Below are 23,121 nucleotides of genomic sequence, written 5' to 3'. Positions count from 1 at the left end.
ATTCTTCAAAAGAAGAACTAGATGAAATGGAGCCAAGCAGTTTATCAGATAGTTTAGATTAATGATTATACAGATACTAAAAAGCATGGAAAAAGACATAGAAACCATAAAAAAGGGCCAGTCAGAAATAAAGAATGAAAAAAACGGAAATAAATAATACATTAGAAGGAATAAAGGGTAGGTTAGATGAGGCAGAAGATTGAATCTGTAAATCATAAGACAAGGTAGGAAAAAACACCCAGCCAAACAGCAAAAGTGAAAATGAATTTAAAGAAAATGAGGAGAGCTTAAGAAACATTTTGGACAATATGAAATGTAAGAACCTCCACATGAATGGAATACCAGAAGGAGAAGAGACTCGTGAGCAAGGGATCGAGAACCTACTGGAAGAACTAATGACTGAAAACTTCCCTAATCCTGGTGAAGGAAAGAGACATGCAAGTCCAGGGAGCTCAGACAGCCCCAAACAAGTTGGACCCAAAGAGGCTTGCACCAAGACACATCATAACTAAAATGGCAGCTTTAAGACAAGGAGAAAATCCTAAAAGCCGCAAGAGAAAAACAGGTAGTTATGAACAAGGGAACACCAATTAGACTGTGATCTGATTTCTCAACAGAAACATTTCAGGCCAGAAGGCAGTGGCATGAAATATCTAAGGTGATGAAAAGAAAGGACTTTCAACCAAGGCACTTTACCCATCAAGGCTATCATTCAAAATCGAAGGAGAAATAAGAAGCTTCCCAGATAAGAAAAAGCTAAAGGAGTTTGTTAACACCAAACCAGTGCTACAAACAATGTTAAAGGGCTTACCTTAACAGAAGGAAGAAGAAAAAGAGACAGGAAGAAAAAAAACCAGAGGGAACTACTGTAACAATAAAATGGCACAAAATACGTGTCCATCGGTAATCACCTTAAGTGTAAATGGCTTAAATCCTCTGACCAAAAGACATAGGGTAGCGAAATGAATAAGAAAACAAGACCTATACTCATGCTGCCTCCAACAGGCCCACCTAAGATGGATAGATACACAAAGAATAAAAGTAAGGGGACAGAGAAAAATATTCATGGAAATGTAAGGGAAAAAAGCTGGGGTAGCAGTACTTATATCTGACAAAATAGACCTTAAAACAAAGGCTGTAGTAAGAGACAAAGAAGGACACTGCATAGTGATAAAGGGAACAATCCAACAGAGGCTATAACACTAGTAAACATTTATGGACCCAACATTGGAGCACCAAAGTATGTCCAGCAAATCTTGATGGACATAAAGGGAGAGATCCACAGAAATGCAGTCATAGTTGGTAATTTTAATACTCCATTAACATCAGTGGATAGATCTTCCAGACAGTACATCAACACTGAGAAATTGGCCTTAAATGACAAACTAGATCAAGTGGATTTAATTCATATCTTCAGAGCATTTCATCCCAAAGCAGACTGAAATCGTATCAGGCATCTTCTCTGACTATAATGCTATGAAACTAGAAATCAGTCATAAGAAGAACACTGAAAAACATGCAAAAACATAGAATCTAAATAACATGTTATTAAACAATGAATAGGTCAACAATGAGATCAAAGAAGAAATCAGAAGATACCTTTAAACAAATGAAAATAAGGACACAACAATCAAAAATCTGTTGGACACAAGGAAAGCAGTCCTAAGAGGGAAATTCAGAGGAAAATTTGAGATAGGCATTACAGGACTATCTCAAAAAACAAGAAAAAGCTCAAATAAACAATCCAACTTATGCTAAAAGGAACTTGAAAAAGAACAACAAACACTCCAAAGTGCGTAGAAGGAAGAAGATAATAAAAATCAGAGGAGTAATAAACAAAATAGAGTCTTAAAAATTTATACAAAACATCAGTGAATCTAAGAGCTGGTTCTTTGAAAGGATAAACAAGATTGACAAACCTTTAACCAGACTCGTCAAGAAAAAGAGAGAGGACCCACTTAAAATCAGAAAAAAAGAGGAGAAATAACAGCTGACACCAAAGAAGTACAGAGGACTGTAAGAAAATACTATGAAAAATATATGCCAACTAACTGGACAGCCTGGACATAATTGATAAATTCCTAGAAACATATGGTGTTAAAAAAATCAGGAAGAAGCAGTGAATATCAATAGACAGATTACACCTAGTGAAATTGAAGCTGCCATCAATAAACTCCCAAAAAACAAAAGCCCTGGACCAGATGACTTCACAGGTGAATTTTACCAAACATTCCAAGAAGAACTAACAGCTCTCCTCAAACTATTCCAAAAAATTTAAGAGGAGGGAAGCTCCAAAACTCAGTTTAGAAGGCCAGCATTATTCTAAATCGAAAACCAGATAAAGATGTAACAAAGAAAGAAAATTAATAGACCAATATCCCTGATGAACATAGACACTAAAATCCTTAACAGAGCAGTAGCAAACTAAATACAACAGTGCATCCAAAAGATCATATACCATGATCAGGTGGGATTTATTCCATAAATGCAAGGTTGGGTCAACATTTGGAAATTGATAATTGTGATTCACCACATAAACAGAGTGAAGGATTAAAACCACATGATCATATGAATAGATGAAGAGAAACCGTTTGATAAAATCCAACACTCATTTATAATAAAACTCTCAGCAAAGGGTGAAGAGAGGGAACATATTTCAACATAATGAAGACCATGTCTGACAAACCCACTGCCAGTATCATTCTCAGTGGGCAGAAACTGCAAGCATTCCCCTTAGGATCAGGAATAAGACAGGGATGTCCACTTTCACCTTTCTTATTCAACATTGTACTGGAAGTTCTAGCCTTAGCAGTCAGACAAGAAGAAATAAAGTTTTTTTCCAAATTAGAAGAAGTAAAACTGTGTTTATTTTCAGGTGACATGATACTGTACATAGAGAACCCGAAAGATTCCACCAAGAAACTACTGGAACTGATTAACAAATTCAGCAAAGTAGCAGGATACAAAACTAATATCCAGAAATCAGTTTTATTTTATATGCCAATAATGAACTAATAGAAAGGGAAATTAAGAAAACAATCCCATTCACAATTGCTTCAAAAAAAAAAAAAAAAGCTATGTAGGAATAAAACTAAGCAAGGATGTAAAAGACCTGTACTTGGAAAATTGTAAGACACTAAAGAAACAAATGGAAGAAGATTTCTTCTTCACATACCATGTTCAGGATAGGAAGAATTAATATCATTAAAATGTCCATTCTACCCAAAGTAATCTATCAATTAGTGCAATTCCTATCAAGATTCCAATGACATATTTCATAGAACTAGAACAAATATTTGAAAAATTTATATGGAATCACAAAAGGACCTGTATAGCAATAGCAGTACTGAACAAGAACAAAGTTGGAGGAAACATTCTACCTAATGTCAAACTAATCTTACTATGCCATAGTAATCAAAACAGCATGATACTGGCATGAAAATGGACACACAATTCAATGGAACAGAATAGAGAACCCAGAAATAAACCCACACCTTTACAATCAATTAATATTCAACAGAGGAAGCAAGCATATATAATGGTCTAATAGAAGATAGCTTATTCAACAAATGGTGTTGAGAAAATCAGATAGATACATTCAGACGAATGAAACTAGACCACCTTCTTATACTGCACACAAGAATAAATTAAAAAATGATTAAAGGGTTACATGTGAGAATCAAGATGGCAGAGGAGTGAGTGGAAATCACACTGACCTCCTCCCAGGACCAACCTGGAATTACAACTAAATTGGGGAGAAATCACCTGGAACAAACAACTGAACACTAGCAAGAGAGGAGCCTTATAACCTCAGAGACAGAAGATTTGGCTTTAGCGCAATCTAACTGGTAAGGAGTGCGGTACAGACCCAAGAAGGCCAGTGGGGTGCCCATGGGTGGCAGCACCAGAAGGATGTTGAAACGGCCAGTTGGATCCCCCTGAGAAGAGCGAGGTCTAAACCAAAAGCAGGGATCTCTAGCCCACAGCACCAGAGCCCAAAAAATACACAGAAAACAGCCAGCTGTGAAAAGCAGCAGCGTTTCTCTCTGCCAGAGACAGGCCGCTGGATACACAAAGAGCCTTCTATAGGGTCAACGCAAAATTTTTATTTGCAGTCACTTACCCTGATCTCCGGCAAGGCGGGGGAGACTGATCTAAAGATGACTCAGGAGAGACTGGGTAAGGAGGCTTTTGGGAGAGAACTGAGAGAGGAGCCGGCGGGATCTTGGTGCTGACTCATCCCCCATGAGGCAGCAGCCATCTTGCTCAGGCAGACCACACCCCTGAGTGGCAACAACATCACAGGACTCAATAGCCTCGCCCCCAGGTGGGACTCCACCCCACCCAGTGCTGTCTAAGGTGCCTGCTGAGTGCAGAGTGGCAGCCACAGTCAGCAGATCCCTGGCTAAAGGAGGTGCTGAGAAGGTCTGGTGACACTTGAGGAGAGACTGGGGATGAAGGCTTTGGGGAGAGAACAGAGAGAGTAGCCAGCGGGATCCCAGTGCTGACTCCTCCCCCTGACCACAACAGCATGAAAGAGCCCAAAACCCCACCCCCAGGAGGGACTCCGCCCCACCCTGAGTTATTTAAGGTGGCCTGCTGAGTGCAGAGTGAATAGATAACAGCTGAAGGAGACAGCCACAGACAGTAGATTCCTGGAAGTCTTGAACGGACTGCCTAAGTTCAAACAGGGTCAACATCTGACATCATCAGAGGCAGATCCAGAAAGTAAAAACAGCAGTCTTCTACCATAGAAGTTCACACCACAAAGTCAGGAAATCAAGACAGATCAACTTAAGAATCAGATGCAAAAGAGAAGAGTCTCACAAAGAATGGGAAGACAAAAAAACCACACCCTCCAGTCGAAGGGAAAGGAGCAATCCCCAGAAAGAGAACTAAAAGAAATAGAGACAAGTAAACTATCTGATATTGAGTTCCAAACAGTGGTCCTAAGGAAGCTCAATGTGCTCAGTGAGCTCACAGAGAATTACACAAAACTATAGGGAAACTATGAGGAACTTACTGCAAACTATATCTGCATGAAAAAAGACACAGAAACTATCAATAAGAGACAAGAGGAAATGAAGAATACCATTTCCGAATTGAAGAACACAGTAGAAGGAATCCAAAGCAAGCTAGATGAAGCTGAAGACCAAATCAGCGAGCTGGAGGACAAGGTGGAAAAAAGCTCCCAGAAAGAGCAAGAAAATGAAAAAAGACTCAAAAAGAATGAAGAGGCATTGAGGGAAATGCAGGACAACCTGAAATGTAATAATATCCGTATAATAGGAATACCAGAAGGAAAGGAAGAGGAGGAAGGGATAGAGAACCTGTTTGAAAAAGTAATGATGGAAAACTTTCCTAATTGGAGGAGAGAAAAAGTCACACAAGTCCAGGAAGCACAGAGGGTCCCATTCAAGAGGAACCCAATGAGGCCTACTCCAAGACACATCATCATTAAAATGGCAAATACCAAAGACAAACAGAGAATCCTAAAGGCAGCAAGGGAGAAAGAGGTAGTAACACATAAGGGAGACCCAATACGGCTAGCATCTGACTTCTCAACAGAAACACTGCAAGCCAGAAGGGAATGGCAAGAAATATTCCAAGTCATTAAAAGCAAAAGTCTGCAACCAAGACTGCTCTCCCCGTCAAGGCTCTCAATTAAAATGGAAGGTGAAATAAGGAGTTTCGCAGACAAAAGAAGGCTTAAAAGAATTCACCTCCACCAAACCAGCACTGCAAAATATGCTAATGGAACTGCTTTAAGATGAAGAAAAAGTTTCTGTGAATACCCAGTTCCTTTCAGAGTTGCCAATACTTGATGTTACCAATATTTTTAATACTCATTAATCTGAATGTGACACTGATGTTATTTTAATGGTTCCTTTACTATTTGTTAAAACTAAACCTGTTTTTGTATATTTCTTGCCTATTTCTATTATTTTTTTAAAAAAGGCTTTAAATGACTTTTTGGTATTCTTTACCCATTTATTGATTAAAGGTTTGTAGAATTTTTTTCTCTAAAAAACCAAAAAAACCCACAAGAAACAAAAAACCTATTAACCATGTTTTAGATGTGTTGCAAATACTTTTCTATTCTATTCCTTGTCCTTTAACTTTTTTTATATGTATTTTACCATGTAGTTAAATGTTTAATATAGTCATAGTGTCAATATTTACTTTATAGCTTCTGGGTTTGAATATTTTACTTCAGGTCATGAAAAGTATTAGTTCTATTTTCTTCTAAAACTCCTTAGATTCTACATATTGATCTTTAACTCACCTGAATATTTCTTGTATAATGTGTGAAATAGGGCTCTATATTTGTTTTATTTCAAGTAATAGTGGTCCATGCACCTTACTTGTTGAATAAGCCTTATTTTTCCCATTGACTTGAAATATCAACTTAATCATATATTACATTCTTAGACAGATATATACGTTTGTCTCTAGAATGCTTATTATATTTCATTGATCTACTTGATTATTTCTGTGCTGGTGTCATGTTGGTTTAATTGCTGAGACTTTGTAATGGTTTTAAATGTTTTTAATATTTTATAATTTACTTTGACATATAAAAAAATAAATAAAATCAATCTGCATTTACGAAAGAGATATGAAACTCCTACCTTTTGCGACAATATGGATGGAACTGTAGAATATTACACTAAGTGAAATAAGCCAGTTGATGTAAGACAAATACCATTTGATCTCACCTATAAGTGGACTCTATTCAACAAAATAAACTAGTGAACAAAATAAACCACAGGCACAGAAACATGGAGCAGACTGAAGGTGAACAGAGGCGATGGGGAAAGAGGACAATGGTGGAAAGAAGGGGAAGGGAGTAGACAAAGAACATGTTATGAGTGAGCCATGAACATGGACAACAGGGTCGGAATTGACTGTGTGAGTAGGGGGTAGGGGTGGGATGAGTGAGGGGGGTAAAGGGGTAAAGATTGAGACAACTGTAATAGAATAAAGATGATTTATAAATTTAAAAAATAAATTAAAAAAGACAAATGTTAGACCTGAAACCATAAATATCCTTGAAGAAAACATAGGCAGCAGAATCTTGGACATTGCTCGTAGCAATATTTTAATGGATATATCTCCCCAGGATAGGGATACAAAAGAAAAAATACAATTGGGACTATGTCAAACTAAAAAGTTGTTGCACAAGAAAGGAGAACATCAACATAATAAAAGGACAACCTGTAAAATGGAAGGATATATTTGCCAATACATCTGATAAGGGGTTAATATCGAAAATTCATAAAGAACTTAAAAAAACTCAACACTAAAAAAGCATCCCAATTAAAAAATGGGCAAAGAACCTGAATAGACACTTCTCCAAGGAGGACATACAGATGGCCAATAGACATATGAAAAGATGCTCAACATCACTAACCACCAGAAATGCAAATTAAAACCACCATGAGATATCACCTACACCTATCAGAATGGCTATGATCAATAAATCAACAAACAACAAGTGTTGGAGAGGATGTGGAGAAAGGGAGGAACCCTTTTGCAATTTTGGTGGGAATGCAAATTGGTGCAGCCACTCTGGAAAACAGTAGGGCGATACCTCAAAAAATAAAAAATGGTTCTGCCTTTTGCCCCAGCAAGCTCAATTCTGGGAATATATCCAAAGAAACTCAAAACATTACTTAGGCAGAAGAACATAAGCACCCTTCGATTCATTGTAGGGTTATTTACAGTCTCCAAGATATGGAAGCAGATGAAGTGTCCATCAGTACATGAGTGGATAAAACAACTGTGGGAGAGTTACACAATGGAATGCTACTTGGCCATAAAAAAGAAGAAAATTTTACCCTTTGCAACAGTATGGGTGGACCCAGAGAACATTATGCCAAGTGAAATAAGCCAGTCAAAGAAAGACAATACCATATGATTTCACTCATGTGGAAGGAACCTAATGAAGAAACTGAACTACCAGGCAAAATAATGACAGACTCATAGATAGAGAGCAAGATGATAGCTAAGTTGGGTTGGGGGAGCTTAGAGAATTGAAATGTTGAGCATAAAGGAAAAAGAACTCATCAACACAGACAACAGTGTAATGATTGTTAGGTGTAGGGGGACATATGAGGAGTAAATGGCAATGGAAAAAATACAATAAAAATGTAAAAATAAAATTAAAAAATGCATATATCAATAAAAAAGTATACACATGTATACAGTCTAAAAGAATATACCGCAACACTATCCAATTATTTTTCAGGGATGATGTTTAAGATGAATTTTTCCTTCTTTTTTGGTATTTTATGATTTTTCTACTCTGAATATGCATATTTCATGGCATTTTGAAAGAATAAATGAATGAAAATTTAATATGATGAGAAGCAGCCCCTCACTCAAAAAAAAGACAGATAAACAAGTGGAATAGAGTGAAAACCTGGAAATAGATCCACATATATTAGAAAATGAAAATATAATAAATAGAGGAGACATTACACAAAGGGGAAAAGATGGACTATACATATGGGAATGATTGGTTACTCACATGGAAAGTGAACTTAACAATAAGGAAATCTAAGACACACCTAAATTGAGGGATAATTTACAAAATAATAGGTTTGTTATTACCAAAAGTTTCAATTGGTGAAAGTCAAAAGAAAGACTAAGAATCTTAGACTGAAGGAGACTAAAGAGATCAGTATATACAATGCGTGATATTGAACTGGATCTTTTTATTATACATTATTGAGGTAACTGAAGAAACTTAAGAGAGGAGTGACAATTGTATAGATGTGATGTATCAGTGTGAATTTCTTGATTTTTCCATTTGTAATTTGGTCTGTAGGACAATGTCCTTGTTTGTAAGAAATAGTCATAGATATATTTGGGGATGGTGTGGTATCAGATTGGCAACTCTGGTCTCAAGTGGTTCAAATAAAAAATAGTTCTCTTTTGCCTTTTCTCTATGTTGAGATTTAAAAAATACTATAGAAAATTGAAATGTTGTCATCAAAATAAAATGAAAAATCTAGCCATAATCTAGGAGAAAATATACCACTACATGTATCTGGAAAGTGACTAGTACCCAGAATATATGAAGAGCTCCTACAATCTATGCCATTTAATTGGAATGTTTAGACCATTACTTTTTAATGTAATTATTGATATGAATATGTATGTCTGTATGTTGTGTGTTTGTTTGTCCAATTTGTTCTCTGTTCCTTTTCTTCCTTATTCATGCTTTTCTTCAAATTAATTGAATATTGTTTATGATTAAAAACAATTTTTCGTGAGCCTATTGGAAATGGACTTTTAATTGCATATTTTTTGTAGTTATAAATCCAGAAGAATTAAAATGTCTAAGAATTTGGGAACATGTTAAGGTAATTAATTGGTATCTGGAAAAGAGAGAGATTACATGGAGGGCATTTGTTTTCTAACTTTATTAATAAAAAAGGAACTACCCTAAATTGTTTAGATTAATCAGATATAAATTGTAAAGTTTGGACAAATAATTAGGGAAGATGTAGGATTCTCTTTTTAGTAGTCATACCTTGGTACTAGTCGGCTTCAGAACTCATCAAACCCTGAACTCGTCACATTTCGACGAGAAAAAATATTTCAGAACTTGGCGCTTGCTTGGGACTCATCACACTTACTAGAACTATGTATGAGTCATGGCGCAACCCTATAAGAGAAGATACCTCTTTGTTTGGTACTCATCGGTTTCGGCAGTCGTCATGAGTTCTAGAACAAATGAACAAGTGCCGAGGTACCACTGTAATTATAAGCACTCTGTAAATTATCTATTCTCTACCTGTAGATGTAGGGAGACAATGTTTACCTGAAAGGTATAATGCCTCACAACATTTATAACTGACTTTTTCAGAAAACGGAAATTACCTTGATATTAAAAGTCTACTCTTTATTAAATCAACTTTTTTTTTGGTTTTAAAATGTTTACTTTCCTTTTTTTCTATCATAGCTTGAAATTTTGACAAATTTGGCAAATGAAGCCAACATATCAACTCTTCTTCGAGAATTTCAGGTTTGTGTACAGTGCTAATTATAAAATAACTTCTAAAACATCTGTATAGATTAATAAATATTTATCTTTCTGAACTTTGAAATATGTAATTGTGTAAATAAAATGGTCATTTGGGACAAGATTGACAACTAAGACATTTATAAATTTTCAAGAATAAACATTGAGCCCTGACTAGTGTGGTTAAGTGTGTTGGGCGACTTTCCACAAAGCAAAAAGTCTCTGGTTCGATTCCTGGTCAGGGCACATTGCCTGGGTTGCAGGCCAGGTCCCTGGTTGGGGGCATGTGAGAGGTAACTGGTCCATGCATCTTTCCCTTTCTTTCTCCCTCCCCTCCCCTCTCCCTAAAAACAAATAAATAAAATCTTTAAAAAAAACATTCAGTACAAATTTAAAATTTAAGGGAAATGGAATAGTAGTTTCTTCCATGTTTTCATAGAATTTGAAAGACTGCTTTATAACTCTGTTTGAAATTTAGTTACTGTAAGTATGTAATCTCTTTGTGCTGTTATCTTTAGTAGTCCTTTGGACTCCTGAAAATAATTACTTATTTGATTGACCACTGTTTTAGACATTGCCCTCTTAACTTCATGTATTGCTTTAAAAAACCCCAAAAAAACTGTATATGCTGATGGATGAGACATTTTCCAGCTATATACACTCCCAAAATATTACTAAAAAATTACCTCATGAATATTACGCCCTTCCTGATGAGTCAGCTCTGAAAACTTAGTGGGGGAGCATAGCAATAGAAAACCTCATATTATGAGTTTTACGATTCATTAGCAGTTGTCTGAACAAAAGTCAACAAAAAATTTCTTAAGATGCTGCACACTAATCACAAAGTTTTTGTCAACTCCCAGCTTTTGTAGATTTATTTTGTTGCCATAATCTTTTAATATACCCATATTAAATTTCTCTTTAACTATATAGATACTGTATTTGTTTTTGATGGTGTGATCTTACGCTTTTATTAGGAATACTAGAATATTATACCATGTCCATGATTTATAATTTAATAACTGGATCACTATACTTTCATGCTGTATATTTTTCTACAAAAATTCCTTATAAAATTAGAATGTCTTGGATATCCACTCATCTTATATTTACGTAATATACGGAAGATACGGAATCACAAGTTCTTATCCAGTAATCTATAGCTGTAGAACATTGTTTGAATTTGATTTTTACTTCATTTGTTTTTAAGTTTTTTAAGTTTTTGTCTTTGTGCTTGCAATTTTGCCTTTCCTGTTTTCATATGTAATCTGATTGGGAGTACTTTTGCTGTCCATTTTTTGCTGTGTCAAGTTTGCTGGGGTGGTAGGGAGTGAATCTCAAATAATTTTATGGCTTTGTTGTACAGAGGTGACACATTGAACCTGTTTCAGAATATTGGTGATCCAGTTATTCCATTTAATATCAGATGTTCAGTAATGTCCATTGTTGTCAAGCTCTTAAATATATCTTCATGTATTTGTTTTTATCATTTTTTATTTTTGTACCACATTTCTGTGTTTATTTGTTATGTTCCTAGTTATGTTTACTTGTATATAATTTCTTGAGTAAAATAGAGAACTCAAGTGTTTTAAAGACACTTCTTTTGGTTTAGAAAATTAGATAATCAACTGGGAAACAGATTTTAAATACAATTGATCTTCCCTAAGTGGAACTAAGAGTTTAATTTGTTTAATTTGTTTCTTCAACATTTAATCATGTTCTTGCTACCATTTTCACTAAATTTGTAAGTTTTTAGGTATTTTTAGGTTTTTCTCCTCCATTTGTCATTTAGGCACCATTTAAATGTATTATTCTATTTTGCATGGTAGATAACCATACTGTTAAGTATACAGCATGCACTTCTCATTTGAGCCTGGGAATCATTCTATGAAAGTTATAGTTGCAAATTGGATTTTAAATTCTATTACATATAGTATTATATATAAATGTACATTGTAAATGTGCATTCATTTTTGTAAATAACAAAAGCTGAGGTTTTAAATTAGGAAAGTTTAACCAAAGTGAAATTATTTAAGGTTATCATGAATTTTGTAAAGATCTTTTAACTTCTGTTGTTAAATAATTTAATTATTTATTTTTCTGTTGTATAAATATGTGGTTTACAGTGTATTTTTAAAGAATTCTTTTAAAGAAAATATTTTTAAAGGAGCAATATTGGGGTTTTTTTTTAAACTGAGTATTTTTTAAAGTATTTATTGAAATGCTGTTCACTGTAGCTATTGTGGTTTTATTGCCATTCAGATACCATTTTAAAAGTAAAATGCTTGTCAGTATCATAGTGGTTTTTTTCTTCCTCTTCTCCCAACTGTTAGATTTATTGTCTCTGAAGAAGCAAACCTTTTTTTTTTTCCCATAGATTCACAGATGCTGCTTGTTAAATGAACTGAAACCTCCAAAGAGAGAGTTCTCATCATATGTTTCAACCTTGCACTTAAACTAATTGCTATCTTTGGGTGACTGCTCCCCACTATCTGTTTTGGAGTCACAAGCCACTGTGGCCACAAGTGAATGAAGTTGGCTTGAAAATGTGCCTCTTTTATAGGCACGTTCTTTAAGTAAAAAAGAAACTAAATTAAGTGAAGTCATCAGTCAGATCTCTTGTACACATAGATGAAATTATGTATGCTAGAATTCTTATATTGAAAAAGCTTAATGTCATAGACACTTTTTGTTCACTTGATAGTATCAATGTATAAATTAATTGTAATAATATTTTCTAGACCTATGTGAAAAGCCAGGATAAACAATTTGCAGCAGCCACTATTCAGACTATAGGCAGATGTGCAACAAACATCTTAGAAGTCACTGACACATGTCTCAACGGCCTGGTGTGTCTGCTATCCAACAAAGACGGTAGGTTGACACTTTCATCTTATTTTTCAAGTATTCAACATTTGAATATTCTGGGTATTATTTGTAAATTGTAACATTTTTTAACATTGCATTTTATTTTTTTCCTGTATATCAGTACCGTGATCACAATGAGTAGCATTTTGTCTTTGAAACAACACTCATACAGTTGTTTGTTGTTATTTTAGTAAATTGAGTAATTAACTTGCAAACAATTCTCTCTTACCTAAACAGAACTAAGAAAGTGTAGTTTGTTTTGTTTCTTCATAATTTAATCACCTTAGTCTTACCCTTTCTCAAGGGTTCTATTTTGTTTTTCAGTGGCATGTAAGTCATGTATAATATTGGTTTACCTGCAGAGGGTGCTAAAAGCAGGCAAATAACTCTATACCAGTGGAGAAATTGCTAGGTCAAAAGTATGTTGAATGTGTTACCATCAAAGTTTTTTTCCAGAAATTCACCTAATAATTTTATATTCAAGATAACTAGATTTAGAAGTCATCACTTTGGAATAGCTTCATGTTTTTAATCGAAACACTAAACAATTTGTAAAACTGGTTAGGTAAAATATGTAATCTAGATTTCAATACGTCTCTGGTGAAATGTCAGTTATTTTTATGGTATGGCTTTAGAATAAATGATGCCATTTAGAGAAAGAGAAAAATGAGTCAATTGTCACCTTTAAAATAATTTATTTAGGGAACTTTCATTATAATTACATATTTGATTAAAACAAGATTCTTTTTCAGAAAAGTGTAATTTTCATTGTAAAACCAGTCAAATAATTTGTAGAATTCTAAAGTATGTCATATCTAGACACGCATATATGACATAGCAACCATGAGTTTAAACATAACAAAATTGATTATTTTTAAAAAATTTTATAAGAAAAATAACTTTTCACTAAAATAACTCTTTTATCCCTAATTCTCTTTTTTCCCTACATTTAGATCTCTTCAGAAAATTGTAACATTGTTATAAGTACTTCTGATGAAAAAAAATAATTGAAACAAAATTTATCCACAGAGTGTTTTTTATTATGCACATCAAATTATAATCTTTTATCCATAAATTCAAGATGTTATGGTGGGTAGAATATTTTTCTACATGTAGTATTAAAACTCTAAATAGTGTGGCAACATAAATTATTGAGAATATAGATTTTTTTAAAAAAATTGTAGAAGGTAATTAGAGGAGATAAAATGTTAAATGTATATATTTTATTTATTTCTACTTTCAATAACATTTTTATCTGTTTCAGCATCAAACCTTAAAATATGAATTTAAAAACATTTTTATTTTTTATATCTGTAATAATGACTTTCTACTTGATCAACTAAGACATACTCCCTGGGGAAATATTTTAAATTATAGATTTTAAACCCTGGTTTACCATAGTAATTGTTCTCTTAAAATTTAGTTGCATACAAAAAGCATAACAAATTAGCACACTAATATATTTTTTTAAAATACAAACTACTGTATATTCAAGACTTCTCGGTTTTTATGTTCACTTTTTTTTTCTCTTGTGAAATTTTCAAGCTGTGGAATTTAAAGCATTTTTTCTTAATTACTTTAAAGCATAATTTTCTCAAGAATTGTTTTTACTGACTGGTATAAAAGATGAATATTTTACCATGTAGCACTTTAAAAAAAAAATAAAAGATTTTATTTATTTATTACAGAGATGGGAAAGGAGGGAGAGACACATAGATAGGTATGTTGGAGATACACTGTTGTCTCTTGCAGGCCCCTAACCAGAGACCTGCCTTGCAACCCAGGCATGTGCCCTGATTGGGAATCAAACCTGTGACCTTTAAGTTCACAGGTTGGTGCTCAATCTGCTGAGCCACACAAGTGAGGGCATACTCTGAGCACCTTTAAAAAGAATAGATTATTTTATAATTAAATAATGGGAGACCAATATAATTGTTAATCACTCTTAAAAGCAGGAGGATTTAATAATTTAAACCCTGATATTTTAATGTTTAGGCTTTTGTTTTTGGTAATTTAAAACTTTCTTTATAATCATGGATTTTTTCCTACAGTTTTAATATTAAGGAACTTAAATTGTACTGTTCACTTCTGGTTGCATAATCATTATTAGCTCATCAACCTGATTCTTAAACTCTTTATCATATGTGCTTCACTTTTGTAGTTTGGAAATCTGGCTTAGTAAAAGTGAGCATAAAACAAATAAGAATATTTATATGAAATCATTAATGAAAGTAGTAATATTTTTAATTTTAAAGTGGCCAGTGCTAACAACAGAGCCCCTTTCTCTTCCTATTAAAATATCTGTGTTTACCCAAAGTCATATAGGTTCAAAAATTGACATCATCAGAGGCAGGCCCAGAAAGAAAAGTGAAGAAAAAAGAAACAAATAAATAAAAAGACCCGCCTACCACCATAGAAGTTTAATCCACAAAGTCAGGAAATCTAGATGGATCAATTGAAACAGAAGCAAAAATTAATTAATTAATTAATAGACTCTCAAAAAAATGGGAAGAAAAAGAAATTCCCCTCAAATGAGTGGAAAAGGGGAATCCCCACAGAGAGAGCTAAATGAAATAGAGGCAAAGGAACTATCAGATATTGAATTCAAAACAATGGTTCTAAGGAAGCTCAATGAGCTCAGCCAGTTGAAAGATAACTTTGAGAAACTGCAGAGAAACTATCAGGACCTTACAGCAAACTATATCAACCTGGAAAAAGACATAGAAACTATCAAGAAGACACAAGAGGATATGAAGAATACCATTTCTGAATTGAAGAACACAGTAGAAGAAATCCAAAGCAGGCTGGATGAAGCTGAGGATCGAATCAGTGAGACGGAGGATAAGGTAGAAAAAAGCTCCCAGAAAGAACAAGAAATGGAAAAATGACTGAAAAAGAATGAAGAGGCATTTAGGGAAATGCAGGACAACCTGAAACGCAATAATATCCGCATAATAGGGATACCAGAACGAGAAAAAGAGGAGCAAGGGATAGAGAATCTCTTTGAAAAAGTAATGATGGAAAATTTCCCCAATTTGAGGAGAGAAAATGTCTCATGGATCCAGGAGGCACCTAGGGTCCCACTCAAGAGGGACCCAAGGAGGCCCACTCCAAGACACATCATTGTTAAAATGGCAAATGTCAAGGACAAAGAGAGAATTCTAAAGGCAGCAAGGAAGAAGGAGAAAGTAACATCCAAGAGAGCCCCAATACGCCTAGGAGCTGACTTCTCAAAAGAAACACTACAAGCCAGAAGGAAATGGCAACAAATACTTCAAGTCATGAAAAGCAAGGGCCTACAACCAAGGCTGCTCTACCCAGGAAGGCTCTCAATAAAAACAGAAGGGGAAATAAGGAGTTTCCTAGACAAAAGAAGGCTAAAAGAGTACATCTCTATCAAACCAGCACTACAAGATATGCTAAAGGAACTGGTTTAAGAAGATGAAGGAAAAGAGTGAGAAAGAGAAAAACACAGGTACAAAGAGAAAAAATGAATAGGTTTCTATCAGTAATAACTCTCAATGTAAATGGACTAAATGCCCCAATCAAAAGAAACAGGATAGCTGAATGGATAAGAAAACATGACCTACACATATGCTGCCTACAAGAGACCCACCTCAGAGCAAAAGACCTACACAGATTGAAAGTAAAGGGATGGAAAAAAATATTCCAAGCAAACGGGCAAGAGAAGAAGGCAGGAGTTGCAATACTAATATCAGACAAAACAGATTTCAAAAAAAAAGCCATAGAAAGAGACCCAGAGGGGCACTTTATAATACTTAAAGGAAGAATCTATCAAGAAGACATAAACATTGTAAACTTATATGCACCCAGCATAGGGGCACCTAAGTATATAAGGAAAATCTTGGAGGACTTCAAAAAAGATATAGACAGCAACACACTGATAGTAGGGGATTTCAACACCCCACTGTCAAAAATGGACAGATCTTCCAAACAAAACATCAATAAGGATATTGTGGAGCTGAATGACGCACTGAATCAAATAGACTTAACTGACATATATAGAACCTTACATCCCAAAGAAGAAAAATACACATTCTTTTCAAATGCTCACGGCAGTTTTTCAAAGATAGACCACATGATAGGACACAAAGCAAACCTCAGCAAATTCAGGAAAATTGAAATAATACCAGACTTTTTCTCAGACTACAAGGGTTTGAAACTGGAAATCAACCTCAAAGAGAAACTTCAAAAACTTGCAAGCTCATGGAGACTGAACAGTAGACTATCAAAGAATGAATGGGTCAATAATGAGATGAGAGAAGAAATCAAAAAAATTCTGGAAACAAATGAAAATGAACAGACAACAGTCCAAAACCTATGGGACACAGCAAAGGCGGTCCTGAGAGGGAAGTTCATAGTAATACAGGCTTACCTAAAGAAGATAGAAACATTTCAAATAAAAGACCTAACACTACAACTTCAATAACTGGAGAAACAACAACAAATAAATCCCAGAGCAAGGAGAAGGAAGGAAATAGTCAAGATTAGAGCAGAACTGAATGACATAGAGACGAAAAGAACAATTCAGAGGATCAACTAATCCAGGAGCTGGTTCTTTGAAAAGATAAATAAAATCAACAAGCCTTTAAGCAGACTCAAGAAAAAAAGGGAGAGGACTCAAATTAATAATATCAGAAATGAAAGACGAGAAATAACAACTGATTCCACAGAAATACAAAGGATTGTCAGAAACGACTATGAACAATTGTATACTAAGAAATTTGAAAACCTTGATGAAATGGACAAATTTCTAGAAAAGTATGATCTTCCAACACTGAAGGAGGAAGAAACAGAAAGGTTGACCAGACCGATAACAGCTGGGGAAATTGAAGCAGTAATCAAGAAACTCCCGACACACAAAAGCCCTGGGCCGGGACGGTTTCACAGGAGAATTTTACAAAACATTTAAGGAAGAGCTAACCCCTGTACTTCTCAGACTATTCCAAAAAATCCACGAGGAAGGAAGATCCCAGACTCTTTTTATGAGGCCAGCATCACCCTAATCCCAAAACCAGATAAAGACCCTACAAAGAAAGAAAACTACAGGCCAATTTTGCTGATGAACATAGATGCTACAATCCTCAACAAACATTAGGCAAACCGCATCCAGCAATGCATTCAAAATATTATCCACCGCGGTCAAGTGGGATTCATCCCAGGGATGCAGGGATGGTTCCATATATGCAAATCAATAAACATAATACATCACATAAATAAAAGACAAGACAAAAACCACATGATCATCTTGATAGATGCAGAAAAAGCATTTGATAAGGTATAGCACCCATTTATGATCAAAACACTCAGCAAAGTGGGAGTAAATGGGACATACCTCAACATAACAAAGGCCATATATGAAAAACCTACAGCCAACATCATACTCAACAGGCAAAAACTAAAAGCTTTCCCACCATGATCGGGAACATGACAAGGATGTCCGCTTTCACCACTTCTTTTCAACATGGTATTGGAAGTCCTAGCCGCAGCGGTCAGACAAGAAAAAGAAATAAAAGGCATCCAAATAGGAAAGGAGGAAGTAAAACTATCATTGTTTGCAAATGACATGATAGTGTACATAGAAAACCCTGTAGACTCTACCAAAAAGCTACTCAACCTAATAAGTGAATCTGGGAAAACAGCAGGATACAAAGTCAACATTCAGAAATCAAAGGCATTTTTGTACACCAGCAATGCAATAGAAGAAGAAGAAATCAGAAAAAAAAATACCATTCGATATAGCAAGAAGAAAAACAAAGTACCTAGGAATAAATTTAACCAAGGAGGTGAAAGACCTGTATGCAGAAAGCTATACAATATTGAAAAAAGAAATTAAGGAAGACACAAATAAATGGGAGCATATACTGTGCTCATGGGTTGGAAGAATTATCATCAAAATGTCCATACTACCTAAAGCAATTTATAGATTCAACACAATCCCTATTAAGATACCAATGACATATTTCACAGAAATAGAACAGACATTTCAAGAATTTATATGGAACCATAAACGACCCTGAGTAGCCGCAGCAGTTTTGAGAAAGAAAAACAAAGTAGGAGGGATCACAATACTGGACATCAAACTCTACTACAAAGCCACTATACTCAAAACAATCTGGTACTGGCACAAGAACAGACTCATAGACCAGTGGAACAGAATAGAAAGCCCAGAAATAAGCTCAGGTCTTTATGGGCAACTAATATTTGACAAAGGGGGCAGAAGCATAAAATGGAGCAATAATAGCCTCTTCAACAAAGGGTGTTAGGAGAGCTGGACGGTACATGCAAAAAATTGGAATTGGATCATCATCTGACACCATACACAAGAATAAACGCAAGATGGATAAAAGACTTAAATATAAGTCGCAACACCATGAAAGTCCTAGAGGAGAACACTGGCAGGAAACTCTCAGATATCCCAAGCAGCAATATTTTCACCTATACGTGTCCTAAAGCAAGGGACATAAAGGAAAGAATGAACAAGTGGGACCTCATCAAAATAAGAAGCTTCTGCATGGCTAAAGAAAACATCAGCAAAATGAAAAGGGAGCCAACCCTATGGGAAAATGTCTTTGCTAATGATACATGAGATAGAGGTTTGATCTCCAAGATATATAAAGAATTCACTCGACTCCACTCCAAGAAGACAAACGATCCAATCAAAAAATGGGCAAAGGACCTGGGCAGACGCTATTCCAAGGATGAGATACAGAGGGCCCAGAGGCATTTGAAAGGATGCTCAGCATCACTAGCCATCAGAGAAATGCAGATCAAAACCACCATGAGGTACCACCTCACACCGGTCAGAATGGCCATCATAAACAGATCCACAAACAACAGGTGCTGGCGAGTCTGTGGAGAAAAGGGAACCCTAGTACACTGTTGGTGGGAATGCAGACTGGTGCAGCCACTGTGGAAAGCAGTGTGGTATTTCCTCAAAAAGCTGAAAATGGAACTGCCTTTTGATTCAGTGATTCCCGTGCTGGGACTCTACCCTAAGAATCCCAAAACGGCAATACAAAAGAATCTATGCACCCCAATGTTCATAGCAGCACAATTTACAATAGCCAAATGGTGGAAGCAACCTAAATGCCCATCAGTAGATGATTGGATCAGAAAATAATGGTACATTTATACAATGGAATACTACGCAGCAGAAAGAAAAAAAGCACTACTAAACTTCGCGACAGCATGGATGGAACTGGAGAGCATTATGCTAAGGGAAATAAGCCAGGGGGCGAAAGACAAATACCATATGATCTCACCTATAAGTGGAACCTAACCAACAATACAAAGATGCAAGGAAAATAAGACCAGGAACGCTGAAAGGAAAAGAAACCATCAGAGACAAGAGGGAAGGAGGGAGGGTGGGGGGAAAGGGAGGGGAAGGGGAAAGTCAAGGAACATGTAGCAAGGACTCATGGACAAAACCAAAGGGGAAACGTTGAGGGAGGGAGTGGGGAATGGGCAAGGGAAAGTGGTGGGGTAGAATTAAAGTGTACTATTGTGCTTAAGGTGGATGTTCACCCCCCAAAAATTTGAGGAATATTCATGGTGGTAGTAGTTTCCACCTAGTTATTTAAGAGATATAGAATGTTTTGTTAATATAAATTTTTCATTTTACCAAGTATAATACACTTGAATTGAATCATACATATTTAATATTAGTAATCTCTTTTACAGAAATAGTTGTTGCTGAAAGTGTGGTCGTCATTAAGAAATTACTGCAAATGCAACCTGCCCAACATGGTGAAATTATTAAACATATGGCCAAACTCTTGGACAGTATCACTGTGAGTACCAATTAAGAGATCTTTGCTGAATTTTATTGAATTAATGTAGTAAATTATAGTTTTTTAAAAATAAATGGGGATCTTAAAGTATAGTGGTTAAGAAAGCTACGCCATCTAGGTTCAAATCCTGCTTCTTATATGTTATACTGTTGTGGATGGGAATTACAAATTTGAAAAAGGCGAAGGATACAGTGAATAACACTTAAGTATTGGATTAGAATTGATCAATGTGAACTTCATGGGGTTTTATATAGATATCTAGATGTCTGTGAGAGTACATATTCATGTGTGTTCATACACATTAGTATGTATACACATGAATACAAACATCTATTTACAAACATCTGTGTCCTAATGCTGTGCTTTGAGAAGGCCTACATGGAATAAATACCCTAGTACTCATGAACACACCTAGTGCCCAGATCTTGTTTTGGTTTAATTGAGATATAATTTCATCATATAATTTAAAACATACCCCTTTAAAGTACATAATTCAGTGGTTTTTGGTATATTCATAAGGTTGTGCAACTGTCCCCACTATGCAAGTCCAGAACATTTTTATCATTCCTAAAAAAAAGAGTTTCATACCTCAGTCTCCTGATCTTCCCCTTACTCTAGGCCTTGACAACCATCAGTCTACTTTCTGGCTCTGGATTTTCTTATTCTGGACATTTTATGTAAATGTAATCCGGCAGCAGTTTGGCTTTTGTGTCTGGCTTCTTTCATTTAGCAAGGTTCATGGACATTGTAAAATATAGTACTGTGTCTCTTTTTTATAGTACATGTTGGTTTTTCGATTCCATTCACCATGCAAAGGAACCAGGGCTCATTAGAGAAATGGCTGATTCCAGAGCTATGGCAAGGAAAGAGTAAGATGATTTTAGAACATCTTATTGAGGAAAAAAGAAAGTTTTCACAAATGATAAAAACATATAAGAAAGACACAAGAGCCAAGTTTTGGAGGGGCTTCCACTGGCCAATTTGAGCAACAAAATAAGGGATAATAAAAGGATTACGACCTATTGATAGAGCAAGAATATAAATGCACATGGAATTAATGAATGGGTAAGTAAGAAAGAGAAACTCTTTTGAAATGCAAAAGATAGAAGGAATGATGGAATTTGAATGTCACCATTTTCTAGTTGTGATGGCATAATAATTGTTTCAGGTACGAAGCATTAACAAACGCTAAAAACTAGGGGGTGAAAATTGAGTAGTAACAGGATATTTGTAGTCTCAAAGTATATGCTTATAAAATATTTCTTAATTACAAGTGTTAAATTACTGAGTTTTGACTTTACAATGGAGAAACTTTGCAGACACTACCTGAACCAAATGAATATAGTTGACACTGCCAGCAAGGGGATCATGTACCTTTTGATAAGACGCACTGAATTGAACTCAGCATCATCTCTGTTGAATTCCTGCTGGAACTGAGTGACTTGAAACTAATAAAGAGGAAACATGAGTCAAAACCAGATGAGGGTATTCTACAAAATAACTGCCTGGTACTCTTCTAAAATGCCCATATCATGAAATGAAAGGAAAAACTCGGACATTTTTAGAGTATAAGAGATTAAAAGAATATGACAATTCTATGCAACACATAATTTTGGATTTTCTTTTGCTGTTAAGGATTTTATAGGGATAATTGGCAAACACTCAATGAAATCTGTAGATTAGGTAATAGTATTGGTTTATTGTTTAATTTCTTGATTTTCAAATAATTTTACTGTGGTTATATAAGAACATTCCTTTTATTAAGGAGTTTACCCTGAAGTATTTTGGAGTCAAAGAGCATGTCTACAACTTTTATCCATACAGAAACCAAAATGTGTTTGGCTCTGGCAGATGTGGCTCAGTGGACTTAGTGCCAGACTGTGAACTGGCGAAAGGGTGGCCGGTTCGATTCCCAGTCAGGGTACATGCCTGGGTTGCAGGGAGGCAACCACACATTGATGTTTCCCTCTCCTTCTCCCTCCCTTTCTCTCTTTCTCTAAAAAGAATAAATAAATAAATCTTAAAAAAAACAAACAAAATGTGTTTGTATACACAAAGCGAAAGCTAGAGCAAATGTAATAAAATGTTGCCATTTCGGGAATCTGGGTAAAGGGTATTCAGAAATTCTTTATACACTTGAAATGTTCTGAAAATCTGAAATTGTGGTTAAAAATTAAATTAAAAAATAGGTATTAATTTTGGCTCTGCCACTTACCAGCTCCATGTTTATACATTAAAATCGCTATGCTTCACATCTGTACAGTGGTGATAGTATAATCTATATTGTTTTAAGTATTGCATTAGTTAATATTTGTAAAGCTCTTAGAACATTGCCTGGTACATAGTAGTACTGCATGTTAGCTGTTATTAAAATCAATGTCCTATTTGATTCTCTCCTTCCCTTTA

The 23,121-nt window shown here is 35.2% G+C and overlaps 1 protein-coding gene across 1 annotated transcript in view; it reads left to right on the top strand.

Moving 5' to 3' along the window:
- AP3B1 (adaptor related protein complex 3 subunit beta 1) overlaps positions 1 to 23,121 on the top strand; it is a 254,416-nt gene that overhangs the window by 94,732 nt on the left and 136,563 nt on the right. The window contains exons 12-14 of the mRNA XM_054578514.1: positions 9,974 to 10,036; positions 12,775 to 12,907; positions 20,606 to 20,715. Coding sequence (XP_054434489.1) covers positions 9,974 to 10,036; positions 12,775 to 12,907; positions 20,606 to 20,715 — 306 coding nt within the window. The remainder of the gene's footprint in view (positions 1 to 9,973; positions 10,037 to 12,774; positions 12,908 to 20,605; positions 20,716 to 23,121) is intronic.

This window comes from Pteronotus mesoamericanus, unplaced genomic scaffold, assembly GCF_021234165.1.
Source record: "Pteronotus mesoamericanus isolate MK-2021 breed Mesoamerican mustached bat unplaced genomic scaffold, CSHL_Meso_final contig_50, whole genome shotgun sequence".
In the NCBI taxonomy this organism is placed as follows: domain Eukaryota; kingdom Metazoa; phylum Chordata; class Mammalia; order Chiroptera; family Mormoopidae; genus Pteronotus; species Pteronotus mesoamericanus.
This window is presented reverse-complemented; position numbering and strand designations above follow the sequence as displayed.